The sequence below is a fragment of the Pholcus phalangioides genome, unplaced genomic scaffold (genome assembly GCF_987345545.1).
Source record: "Pholcus phalangioides strain wild (caught in Gottingen) unplaced genomic scaffold, Ppha-v1.0 ptg000004l_1, whole genome shotgun sequence".
NCBI classification, from domain to species: Eukaryota; Metazoa; Arthropoda; class Arachnida; order Araneae; family Pholcidae; genus Pholcus; species Pholcus phalangioides.
In genome coordinates this window covers 25,654,934-25,668,638 of record NW_028301597.1, presented here as the reverse complement: position 1 = coordinate 25,668,638, position 13,705 = coordinate 25,654,934, and the positions used below count along the sequence as shown (strand labels likewise).

Here is a 13,705-nt window from a genome sequence, read left to right as displayed (position 1 = left end):
CCCTTCAAATCGGAACATGTAGACGACAGAGTAGCTGATGTCAAGGCCATATACTGTAATATAGCCGCCTTGATCTGATGCGCCTCGCTAGGAAATCACAAACGCGTAGCGTAATTATGTAACACGTTTCTGCTGGCGCGAAATGGTCTAATTCGGCTCACGCGGCGCAAGAAACCTATTCCTAGGAAAACCCTTAGAGGAGAAATAAAGTAATGGGAAAACCCGTCAGAAATGTTTAAAAAAATTGCCAGATTTTTGAAAGTGAAGTGCGAATGTGCGGAGATGGTCTTGATTGGGGCGGTGATGATGTCAATATCCTTCACTTCAGTGCCTTCACACACCTTTGTTGTTGAAAGAGCATATCTTCTTTCCTTCCGTGTCTGAGTCCTCGATTCGGGAAAATAATTCTAATCAAGATTAGCCTCGTTTCATCCATGTGACCATTACTCACTAGTCATATGTGTCCTTCTCGAGCAGGAAACGACCTTATGCGTAATTGTCCTGTATAATCATTACAACGCCAGATCTTTTGCAAATGTATGTGGCAACAATTCCAGAGACTCCATGTTCTGGTCTTCGACCAAACAACCAGAAGGGCTCTGGAAGCTGCTCAGACCTCGGTTTGTAGATTCGCCCTCGGAGCGACCTCACTCGCAGCAACGTGCGCAATCCAAGGTGAAGTTGGTATCTCCACCTTTGAAGTAAGGGAAGCAAGATCAAAACTATCATACGTCGCCCGACTTTGGTCACTGGATGATCGTAGAGTGGTGAAAAAACTCTTCATCTACTCTTTCTATTGCCTCCAAAGTACATCCTGGTGGCGTAGGACCAACTTCCTCGGTAAAAAGTATCTTAACACGCTAGTGCTACAAAACATCCAGCGACCAGGTCAAGCAATTAAAACATCGATTCGCAAGAAGGCCCACGAATTGTGGAGGCAAGAAGTACTAAAGAAATCATCATTGAACTACTATTGCAGGAAGTTGGCCTATTCCTGGGAGAGCGCGTATGATGGATCTCTTCCATCAACACTCCTCTTCAAAGCTCGGACTCGCTCACTGGAGACAAACCACCGTCTTGCTAAGTTCACTGTGAACATGATCGCTACATGCCCTCTCTGCAGGATGAACGAGGAAACCATAGAACACATCCTATTACACTGTCCTGAATTGTCACGCTGCCAAATGTACCTACAAGAGCCTCCAGATGTAGATGAACGTGTTGCTTTTAGACTCGGTCTAAACATTAGAAGACCATCTGACAAGGAAAAAATCGTGAATGACACGAAAGCACTGCTAATGCAGTGGCATAGCAAAAGAAATCAACCACGATGAGAAGAGGCACCGGTGTTGCGGTGCTAGCCGTTACAAAGGCATCCTTATCCTTATCCTTATCCTCCATTCTTGCTTGGCTGCTGCTGGCTCACCACATTTGCTGAAATTGGTGAACGTCGGCAATCTGTTTCCATCGGTTTTATAGTTTATTCGAGAGTCTCCATTAAATCCCAAGATGGTGCAAAGGAAAGTAAGTTTGCGATTTCAGTTATATATATATTAATTCCTACCCAATCAAAAGAAATTTTTTTGGTTTCTGAGCTGGATCGGCAACAATGACTTGCAACGTGTGTGGTGAACCGATCTCTGAATTGTAATCCGAACTAATGTCTGATTCTGCGTAGAGAAATAAAATCGGCATCAACTCTGATCTGAGCAAATTTTACATTGTATACAAACGTACGGATTGTTTTGTGGTACCACCCAGCATGGTTTGCGAAGTTTGAGGCAAGGGGTCTTTTTTTTTAACATTTCCGGTGATGTTCCAGACCCATTGTGCCGATATTCACCGAGATGGTTTGAGTTACGGTCACAATTTTTTGGGAGGAGATTGCCCCTCTGGGATGTGGGCCACGGATCTCATCTGCAGGAAGAAAATATTCGGTATGAAATGTTTAAAAACAGCTTAAAAAGATGGCCCATATACAATTCTTTCTCAAGGGGTGAGGAATGCGTGGGTATTTAATGCTGTTGTCACAGTGTAGTATTTTGGTGAGAAAGTATATAGTATAGAAAGTATATAGGCCCTAGTATTTTCTAATTTGCTAAGTCCTGCCTGAAACTTGTTCAACTACCTCCTCTCCTAGTTGGCAGAATAATTTTTCTCTGGCAAGAAAAACGTGCATAAGCTGCTGGGAGTGAAATGGAGTCATGCTCATGGACGTCTTTGTTAGCAAAGAAAAGCGTCTAAAATAGATACTATGGCTGGTGAAACGATAAAGAACAAAACCAAAAAAAAAAAACCGCTGCAATATCCCTCAAGCCAGGGGTTCTCAAACTTTTTCACCTACGGCATCTTACTCTATTCAGTGTTTATGCAAGAACGTTAGCTTCCCAGAGCTGTTTAACAAAGAATATTTTGAAAACTTTGTCAAGGGTGTACCAGGGTTCTGTGGCATAGTTTGAGAACCCCCCTGCTCTAGATGATTATAGACTTGTTAAACAGTAGTTTTACAAGGTTAACTCACCTAACTCACTCACCTAAACAGGAGGTTAGTGTCACTTACCATTCTGCAACAAAGATGGGTCTCTTTTGACTGATCTGTCTCTTCCCCTCCCCCCATAAGGAAAAAAGCTACCATGTAGGTAATTATCTAAGCAATCCTCCAATCATGCACATGTAAATGGGAGGTTTATATGTGGTTTCCCGTTGCAAAGTCTGGTTGTGCGGTTGGTCAGCAAAAATTAATTTGTCAGTACTGTTAAATATAGTCTTTCTGCCGTATTCACCAACACAGTTTAAACTGCAATCGCAGGTGGAAGGATTGAAGATAGAAACGGATTGGTTAAATTGAGAATTTTAACCAATCCGTGTCGATTGCTAATCCTTTTATCTGTGATTGTAGTTTGAACTGTGTTGGTGAATACGGTCATTAGATCATCAATGTTTTTCAAATAACTAATTCAAAATCATTAATGTCAATAAGTTAAATTGCTAACACCGTCCAAAGTAAGCAATGCCTCGTTGAAAGTGGTAACTGTGTTGATGTGATACATTAGAAATTTTCGTCTTTTACAGATTAAGGGGAAGAAGGGAAAGAAGAAGATTGCAGCAGCACCATTAGCTGCGAAGAAGGGAGAGCATAAGAAACCGGTCAACCCTTTATTTGAGAAGCGTCCACGTAATTTTGGAATTGGTGAGTAGCTAGTATGCCAGAGGCTAAAGGCCTATGATACAGCTGTTGTGCAAATCTGATTTCTTATGTTTAGGGCAGAGAAAAAAACAGCTGTTAGGCCCTAGCTGCCTGCCTTTCGACTTTGTTTTAATGTATGTATTTTTTTCTGAAATGTAACATATCTTTATATGCAAGTATTGAAAAATGTTCATGGATGCGAAACTTTTCATTAAGGCTATAGAAACTATTTGAGAGTTTTGACAATTTTTCAAAAATAGGTCAGGACATCCAACCCAAGCGTGATCTGAGTCGTTTTGTGAAATGGCCAAAATACATCAGGCTGCAGCGTCAGAAAGCTGTCTTGTACCAACGGTTGAAAGTGCCACCCTCTATCAATCAGTTCACTCAGGTTCTCGACAGGCAGACTGGTAAGTTTTTTTCTTTTTCCATTATCGTAATTAATTTCCATGATTAATATGTAAAAAATGCAATTGCCTCAATCAGAGAATTGATGCCATTGCGTTAAATCAGATTAGAGGAAAAATATTCTGTGAATCCTGTTAACTATTTCTGTACGATTGCCAAACAAAATTATTTCTCTGGTTCGTCCCTGATACATTTTATTTAATGTTAATATATTACATCTATAGTGGCAACTCCTTTGTATTATACAGGGGTGGGAACTCTGTGCCGCACTGCGCCAAAACTAATATCTTGCTCCATCCTGTTCCAATAGCTTATTTTCGTATTTTTCTGCGCCAAATAGCGAATTTTGCTTCAGTATGCCCGGAATTTCGGAAAGGACGCCAAAAAAATTTTGTTCCTGCTAGCCACGAAACGTTTCTTTACGAGAGAGAAGAGCGTGTTTTATTCCACTATACTTAAACTATCGACCCCTGATCGGGCTTTCCATCGCGAAACCCCGGATGTTGTCTGTGATTGTGGAACTGAAGATGGCTTGCAATGCCTTTCAGCTTTAAAGTGCAAATTTGAGTGTTTCCGTAAAAAAAAAAGTCGTCACTGGAAGCAGCAGAAATTACTGTAGTTGATTGTCATTGTGTTAAATCCTGATGTTTCGTGAAAAAAATTTTCATTCTGGGAGTAAAAAGCGCATGTCTGCCGAATTATGAATGTTAGTTTAGAAACTTTGCCGAATAACGAGCATTAAATCGTTAATTTTGCCGAATAACGAGCGTTAAATCGCTAATGTTGTCGTATAACGAGTGTCAGATCGCCAAACATCGAGTTGATTGTTCCGAAATTCTCTCCCATTTTGCAACAATTTCTTTCCAAGTATAAAAAAATTAAAAACTTGTAAAATTTTTTTAGCTCATTTGAAGTGCTGCTGTTCAAGGCAGCAAATAGTGCCCACAGTAAGTAAAAATCATCTTAAATAGACGGGTGCAAAAAATTTTATGATAGCCGCTCTTTCAAACAAGGTGTCAAAAGCCTAAAACACAAAAATCAAGACGAAAAAATGTTAACGAAAGACGATAACAGAAGACAGTGCAATTTTATTTTGAAAAGGGTTGAGGGTTAGCAAAAATATTCTTGTTAATTTCACTGTTCCAATTTATAAATATCTGCTCCAAATCCCAAATTTGTTGCTCCAAAACTGTTCCGAAATGGACTTAGTCACTTCCCACCCCTGATTACTCGCTGATGTGTGACGGTTTGCACAATGTCACATTTTTGCAAAAGGGGAAAAATCTTTCACTTTTATTGATGAAAATTCCTTGTTTTACGGGAAAAAAAACTCAATACATTTGTTTTGTACATAATTTGGATCCGCATGATATAACCTTAATTTTCATTTTCCAAAGTTGGCAGGCATGGATAGTCGATATTCAGTAGGAGTGCAATCCTCTATCACTGTTTATGATTTGGGAAGGATGTCTTGGAAATTTTTGTTGGGTGTCTTAGAAATTTGTGTTTATCCCTTTCAATAGTATTTCATGTTGGTTGGTCATCTTTCATCATCCTGTTCATCAACTCCCCCAGTGGTGTAAAGAGGCAATGTAATTGGTTTTACTCTTTGTTTTCTATTGTATATTTGTCTTAATTTCTGTTAAATAAATATGAATTTTTTTTAAAATAGCTACCCAATTGTTCAAGCTGTTGGATAAGTATCGTCCTGAATCCAAGCAAGCGAAACGGGAAAGGCTTCGCAACAGAGCAGAGCTCAGGGCCCAGGGTAAAGATGACACTCCAACCAAGCGGGCTCCTGTTGTAAGGCAGGGAATCAATTGTGTAACTTCCCTTGTGGAGCAGAAGAAAGCTCAACTTGTGATTATCGCCAATGATGTTGATCCTATCGAGGTAATTTCGTATTTTGTAGCAACAAAAAAAAAATTTATATTGCAACTAGATTAATGCTTAACAAAATGTGTTAAATTCATGTGTTTAAAATTGGAATTCTTTCTTATTATGTCGCAGATAGTGCTTTTTCTCCCAGCTTTGTGCCGTAAGATGGGTGTTCCTTACTGCATCGTGAAGAATAAATCGCGACTTGGGGTTGTGGTTAGAAGGAAGACTTGCACAGCACTTGCCATCACTCAAGTTAACTCGTGAGTATTTGTCAATCATGTGCATTGTTTTTCATTTTTGTGGCTAATTTATTTTTTAAATTGTTTTGTGGGGGCTGTTAGTAGGGAAAAAATTATTACCCTATTTTTACTTCCCTCTAAAATTTTGGTATACTATGGCAGAGAAAGGCAAATGTGGAATTTTATACAAACACAAAGGCCACAACAGACAAATTGCCCAGCAAGGTGGCTGCGAAAAGATGTCCATAAAGAAATATGGATGTCAAATATAACCAATATATGTTAACCAAATACAAATAAGCATGTCCACGTATGTTAGCAGATATGAGTTTGTGAGAAGTGGAGGAAATAGAACCCATGTACTCTCACTTTTCAGTTGAGCATCTTAGACCATTTAAATTTTTCCTAAATTCATCTTCGCATCAACCAGTTAAAAACCTTTATATGGATAGCAGTGTCAGTAATTATATGCTTTAGCCTGAATTAAGTCAGACCATCCATGTAGTCCTGTTCAGTGCACACAAGCTTTAAAAAATATTTGTTGCTTTTGTGAACAAGTCTAGGTCAGTGGTTCTCAACCTTTAGAACAAAGCAGCCTGGTTTCATTTATTGTAAGTAGAAGGCACAGTCAAACATGAATGAAGGGAATTGCATGGGTAAGGAAACTGGCTCTTCACTCACAGCCTGGTATAAATGATATCAGGGGCCCAGTACAGTTGGGAAACACTGGTCTGGAAGTGTTTTTTAACCTTTTTTTACCTGTGGTCCCTTTTTAAACATTTTTCTTTCTCGTGGTTCCTCCCAACCAGGGTCTTCAACTCTCATCTGAAGCAAAATCCTTTATATGTATTGAAATGATTTTTTCAGTGAATTTATACTGAACAAAAATATTGCAAAGATTGGCCTCCAGACCACTGATTTAGAATTTATTGATCTCCCCGCTAGTCCGAGTTCTATTCAGGGCCGTCTCAACATGCCCCCCCCCCCCCAGGCAAAGTGATACTATGGTAGTCGCATACTTAACTGGAAATAAACAGCCTACATAACACTATTTCCTACTTATTTTCAAAATTAATTGCACTATAAAAAATATAAGATGTGGTCATTATGGACATGAGACCCTCGGGCATGACCCCTCACAAGAGTGGGACTGAAAAGAGTTGCAGCCCGGGGCCTAATGTCGTTTTCATCATTTTTTTTGTTTTTCACACTATAAATATAATATAGAGGAGTCTGTAAAAATCTAGCTGGGGACCTGTTTCAAAATGTAGGCAGTCAGGCCCAGGTGGGTCCATGCCCTAAGATGGCCCTGGTTTTGTGGGTGGTTTTGTTGGATTCTGCAAGTGTATAGTCATTAATATAAAAGCTTTATTTCTTCACACCTTTTTTTTCTTAGCCCTCCAAACCACCTGTCATAGGCCCTTCATTTTTTTTCCATGGCCCCCTAGTGGTACCACTGGTCTAGGGTACTCGCCTGGCAAGTTAGAAGATGTGGATTTAATTCCCTGGAAGGGCAGTTGAAGTTTCTCTTATGTAAATTCATTTTCGCATCAGCCAGCTGTTTAAAACCTTCGTATAAAACTATCATCAAAAACTAATAATTGGTAATATGTAATATTAGTCCATAAAAATAGGTTATGGTTGTCTTTTATCAAAATAGTCACTCTTCATAGCTCAGGCCTTGTGTGTCAAGAGCACACATAGCTCTTCTCTACATGCCCTCAATCAAATCTATGTCTCTTTGTATGTATGGTCTCCAAAGCCTTACAGCATATTCCAATCCAGGACAAACTACGCCTCTTAAAAGCGCAATAATGACTTTAGGGGAACACAGAGACCTTTTTAAGAATGATTGTGCTTAGTATCGTCCCTCTAGTAGCAGTTTTTGGTTTTTTATGAGTAATTCCAATATGATTGACTTGTTTATGGAGTACCTTACCACATTGATACATTTGAATAATTGTATTGATGCCAATGCTTACTCCTACATCAAGTTCAGAAATCATCCCCTGGTTATAACGTTTTTATACCAGACAGAAGTTCTGATACAATGTTGATATTTGAGTAAATAGCTTTTCTTTGCACAGTGAAAAAAGTGTTAGTATGATGTTTGTTTGAATTTGATTATAATTGAAATTGGCCTAGTATTTTTATATTTAAAGCCTAATAATTTAAGGCTTAAAATAAATGTATATGAGTGAAAAGATAAATCTAGAAATGGTGGGATGAAATAAGCAACAAGGGTGCATTAATGTTTTGGCTTGCAGGCCATGTTTTGCTTAGGATTGTATTTGCAAAATGCTATAAGGACTAAATTCTCTTCCTTCATGGGTTGAATTCCAAAGAGTTGACATGTTTAATTTGTGTTGTGGCACTCTCTTGAAATCAATGCATTTTATGTAATTCTATTTCACATAGAAAAAAGTTGTTAAATATGCATGCTAGAATGTATTTTGAAATTATATTTTGATAAAAATGTATTTTTTAAATTGCTTCACTGGCTGAATAAAGTTTTGGGAATAGCCAAATTAGCTGCTGGCTGTCGTTTATGCATCCATGTTCTAGTCAGTAGTTCTCAACCATTTCTACTTGCAGAGCCTTTTTTAGAATAGATTCCTACTGTTTTATGCATTTACTGAGTTTTATTTTTCTTGGAGTCGCAGTAGTTTCTGGGAAATGTATGCTGGGCCCTATGGATTGAGAACCACTGCTCTAGTCTGAATATAGTGGCATTGGTTTGCATTTGCTCTATAAATTCTCAGACTTGCATTGTATAGTCCACGTGTAATTTAATGAACTAATTTTCTGGTCATAAACAATGTCATTTCTTCGAAAGTCTTTCCCATTTATGAATTTTCGATTTTGCAATTTATTTTTCACATCTGTCAACTGTACGATAACCTTATTACTTGATTTTGGTGGATTTACATTCATCAATTCTGGGGCTCTGTCCCTAAAATTTTGGTCTGTTTTCTGGACCCTTCACAAAATAAAAATGAATGAAACCATACATCTTTCATTTCTTTGTGTTTGTGATAAATTAACTTGATTATTTGGTTTCCATAAAATGACCATTTTCAGGAAAATTTTCACAAAAACAGAATCCTACAAAAAAAATATCCCCTTGTAAGTTGACGTGATCAAGGTCATTGAGGATTGTCTTGTGTGGAGTGGCTTACCACATTGATACAATTTTAGTATTGTTTCAATGTTAGTGTTTACTCCTACATCAAATTCAGATACCATCCCCTGGTTATAATGTCTTTATGCCAGACAGAAGTTCTGATATATCCTTAATTGTTTTCATATGTTACAGAATTTCTTGATAGTTGTTTCTTGTTTGTAGAACTTTTTATGGCAAATCACTTGTGGCCTAGTGTTATTGATGTCAGCACCTGGTTGTTAAGAAACAAGTTAAAATGCTTGGACTAGCTTGCTCTCCTATTTGTGCTTATGATTTAAAGGGCGTTTTTTTACTACAGTAACAATCCTGTGTAAGGCTTTGCCTGTTTTTTTATTGCCAATTGCTGCCATCTTAAGAACTGACTGGTACCAGAGTTTATGAATGATTAATTTATCTAATGACGTGATATTGCGCTTGTGCTGTGGTTTTAAAAGAAGGGCGGGGGGGGGGAAGCAAATAGGATTTTGGTTTTTGTGTAAATATTGTTTTTAGAAATGTGTTTTGATGAATAGTTATGAAAATTGCTATAGAATTTCTGAGGTGTGCTTGGACTTTGTGAGATTTTTTTATTCTCTTGCAAAGACTTGTGACCTCAAAAAGTGATTAATATTTCAAAGTCGCCATTTTCTCTGTATGAGAAAATTGGTTTTGCAGAGTATTGACACTGAAAGTTATTTAAGAAAGATGATTGGTATCCTAATTCCAAATTTGTGTTGATAATATTTGATAAGTTCTTTTTGTGTTGGTGAGTTTGTATCTATGTGCAGTAGAATCTTGTTTCAGAATTTAATGTGTAAAGTGTATACCAATGTTTCTCAACCTGTGGTCCACAACGCTGGCATAAGTTGCCCGCACGCAGGCATGATAAAACTATTCACCAGTCTAATTTATATTAGTAATATTCATATGGATTCAAATAAAATTATATACTGAGGTTCACCATACATCAAGAAGAATACAGGAGCTTTGCAATATTAAACATGGGATATCACCAAATTTTGCCAGAAATTGTAATTTATTGCTTTGTGTAATTTTCTAATTGCTAAAATAGTTGAATGGTGTGGAATTAAAGGGCTGTTACAAATCATAGTTTACAAAAATGTACAGTATTTCACAAAAAAAAAAAAATCAAATGATCTGGTGACCATATTTCTCACTGTGAAAAATATGTAAATCACGGCATTGCCAAATGTAAAAAAATTAATTACAAGTCACAATCACAGATTGTAATTGATATATGTGAAAAACTGGAAGAAACAGTAAACCAGTCAAATATGTGAGATTAATATTTATATTTTTTGCCATAATTATCATATAATTTATATTATGGAAACGCTGTGTATTACAATTTTAGTAATTGTTACAAATTCAATTAAGTGCCGTTGAAAAAACATGTATAAGAAAATGTGAGAACAAAAACTACAGGAATGCCCTGTAATATGGGACACAAGTGGTCCGCCAAATCATTTGACATTTTATTGGTCCTTATATATTGTCAGAAAGGTTGAGAAACACTGGTTTGTACTATCATTTAAATTTTTCAATATCTGGAATAATTTGAATTTTTAAATTTTATTTTCTGAAACTATTTTTTCTAAGTTGGTAGAGACATAAAATGAAAAAAAAATCTTTTTACAGTTTACTTCAATATATAGAAACATCTAATTTTTCTGTTTGTCTGGATAGTTTTTGTACAGAATTTGAAAAGGTTGTAACCAGAATGATGGTTGCCAGATGAATTTAATTTTGAGATCCAGGAAATTGATTTCACTCATTGTGGTACTTCAGTGTCTCAGATCTCATAAATAAAATCACTCATTTGCATATTTTTTCTTCCAATCATTTTCTAGGTGATTGGTATTATGCATAAGTGTATATCTTTTAGTTATAAAATCCAGTGGAACCAGATATTGTGATTTGGTTGTTACTGAAACCTTATTAATATGTGATTGTTTTATTTTAGTGAGGATCGTACAAATATGAATAAGTTGGTGGAATCTGTCAAGACAAACTTCAATGAGCGTTCTGAAGAAGTACGTGAAAATGTTATTTCTCCATAGTAATTTATAATTTTAATAGCTTCAAATGGCATGATATTTGGTTTTTGTGAGTTCAAGAACTAGGGGGGGTTGTGTTCTGCAATGATATTTCTTCAGAATTAGGAATTATTAGATGAGATTAGGTCAGAAAATGAAATTGAATATTTGTAAATTGTAAAGTCTAATATCGTATGCTGTATGTGTATCACTGGTTCTCTAACTTTTGTCAGCAGCGGCTTCTGAAAATAGTTTGACAAGGAGCGCTCCCCACCTTCTGGGGGGAAAAAAACAGGCACGCAAAACAATATAGTCATCTTCACAACATCTCTCTAGCCCCATTTACGTGGAAAATGAAATATCCCTAGAATTTACCAGTAATAGATTTTCTCTACAACCCATTTACATGGCATTTAGTTTATGCTAGTATCCCCCCCCCCCTTCGTCTTCCTGGATGTCACTAGTCATGTGAGTAGAATAGAAGTGGCTGGACATAGTGTCCCAAACAACAAAGATGCCCCTATTTTGCCGGATCTGTTTTTTTCTCTCTCCCATGGGGGGTGCAGGTAATCTCACGAGAGTGATCCCCGATCTTGCACTTGTAAACAGGGGTTTTGAGAACCCTGTTTAAGGATTGCAGTGGAACTTTGCTACAATAATACTATAAATAATTAATAAATACTCAATGTAATGATAAATTCCTTTTATAACAATGGTTTTAATTGCCTATGAAATATAAATATTAATAGAATAGAAATATTCAACACCTTGATATAACAATATAGAGGGGAATAATCTTAGTAAAGGATAACTGTCTTTTGAGAATATTTCAAAATCACTATTTTCTTTATTGTACTCAAAGCCACCAACAAAACATTTTTAAATTTCTCATAAGTTTTCATTCTTTCGAGTATTAAGTAACATCGGTAATTTGTCCTATCTACCCTCCGAAAGTCTAAATGAGGTTGCAGTAAAGCTACTCTCTCTCTGTAGTACGCATGAGATGATTCCAATCAGGATTTCAAATAAGAAAAATCAGTAATTGTCTCCAAATATGATTAAAAAATGCAAGCTAATTGGGTAATTATTGCTAAAAAATCAGGACGGGAAAATGTGTCGTGGAAAAACAGAATTTATATATGGGCACCCGTTGCAATTTCAAAAAGTCTTGCTTTACCCTTTTTATTGTTTGACATGTTTTCTTTGATTCTGAGTGTCGCCACGGGATAAACTACAGATTTTTCAAATCAGTGAATTGCCACCTATGTTATTGATTATACTCGCTAAAAAATCACTTTGTATCTTGTTTTATGTGTGCAATATTATCTTCGAACAGTAGGACCCATTGTTGTGGTCATCCTGTCCACTTGAATTTGAAATAGTAATGTGAACCCCTCCTCTATTTTCTTTTTTGATTTAGAGATTTTATCTTTTTTATTATCAGATTTTTTTGTCTGGGTTTTATTAAAAAATCATTTTTTTCTTTAAAGATTCGCCGTCATTGGGGTGGTGGATTGCTGGGATCTAAATCTGCAGCTCGTATTAACAAGTTGGAAAAGGCAAAGGCAAAAGAACAAGCCCAGAAAGTGGGCTAGATGTGGACTTTTCAGTCAAATAAAGATTTTGTTATGTAATTCGTTTTTTGTGTTCAATAAGAATTGTAGTTTCCATTTTCAGTATTCACGTCAGTCTCATTAAAAAAAAAAAACTTGCCAAGTTAGGCAGGGTGACTGAAGAAAAAGTGAATTGCCTATGTGGTTAGTAGATTGAGGTCGGGATAAAATTTTTATAATTCATGTAATCTCGTGTGATGGAAGAAAAATACTTGGTACTAAAAGTACTAGGTGACAACTAGGTCCGATAAGAATTGGTGATGCTGAGCCAAAAGAAGTGTTTTTGGCCCAGTCTAAGAGTGAACATAGTGCGTGCGTATTTCCAATTGTAGAAACCCATGTCTCCGATTGGTTAAAAACCAGATTTTCCACTGTTTAACCAATGGAGAGGACGCGCGTTTCTAGAATCGTAAATACTGACACGCACCATGTTCACACCCTTGAGTATAGTAGGTCTTGAGGGCTGGCTTATGAACATCTTACTTGTGCAAAGGCCACCAGTGCTGCAACTAGATGCTTGGTCAGTTGCGGCAAGCGTACATTTTCGTATCCCCTTACAATGTTGAAGGAGAGATGATAGAGTAAAATTTGCGCGCTCTCGACCGGGGTGCGTGTTTGCATTCCTATATGCATACAGCAGGTATTGTGCATTTATGTACAGGGTGATTAAATTAAAGTTAAAAGTTCGTTTTTGAAAAGGCTGTAAAAAAACCGTTCGTGAGACTTGATATTTGAACTGAATATGCGTGAAGCAATGAATTTTTTTTCCTGGGAAAGGGGAAAAATAGTTCAAAAATTGGCCGATAGATGGCGCTGTGCTCGCCATACGATGCACATTAAAAGATGTGACAATCGCATTGCAATTGTGATAAAAGGTGGGAAACATAGTTCCTGTTATTCTCTGCGTCCGAGAAGGTCATGATGTCATTGAAGGCTCGGGCTCTGCTTACTTTTTTACAAGAACGGTGACTGGAATTTGCATGAAAAAGAAATTCCGGACATTAAAAGGGTATTAGAAGCGGCTCTGGTCCGAGAGAGGTCTGCAAACGGTCTACAGATGATAGCACGTCAAACGAACCTGTCTCTTCGAATTCAACAATGTGGCAGAGGGAGGAAAGCAATTGCTTCGACGTCAGTGGAGTAAGTGGCTACAGCAT

General features: G+C 37.0%; 1 protein-coding gene across 1 annotated transcript; it reads left to right on the top strand.

Annotated features, from left to right (window-relative positions):
- The first annotated feature begins 1,395 nt into the window (after positions 1-1,395).
- Positions 1,396-12,569, top strand: RpL7A (ribosomal protein L7A). Its single transcript, XM_089231194.1, has 7 exons — positions 1,396-1,524; positions 3,073-3,190; positions 3,448-3,597; positions 5,268-5,488; positions 5,606-5,736; positions 10,863-10,932; positions 12,426-12,569. Exons 1-7 carry the CDS (start codon positions 1,510-1,512, stop codon positions 12,528-12,530), a joined length of 810 nt encoding a protein of 269 aa, XP_089087320.1. The 5' UTR covers positions 1,396-1,509; the 3' UTR covers positions 12,531-12,569.
- Positions 12,570-13,705: the final 1,136 nt, after the last annotated feature.

What these genes read in the sequence shown, in the direction of transcription:
- RpL7A (XM_089231194.1), top strand. An exon ending in GGTTCTCGACAGGCAGACTG is followed by an intron (nt 3,598 to 5,267) that starts GTAAGTTTTTTT and finishes TTTTTAAAATAG; the next exon opens with CTACCCAATTGTTCAAGCTG. An exon ending in TCAATGAGCGTTCTGAAGAA is followed by an intron (nt 10,933 to 12,425) that starts GTACGTGAAAAT and finishes TTTTCTTTAAAG; the next exon opens with ATTCGCCGTCATTGGGGTGG.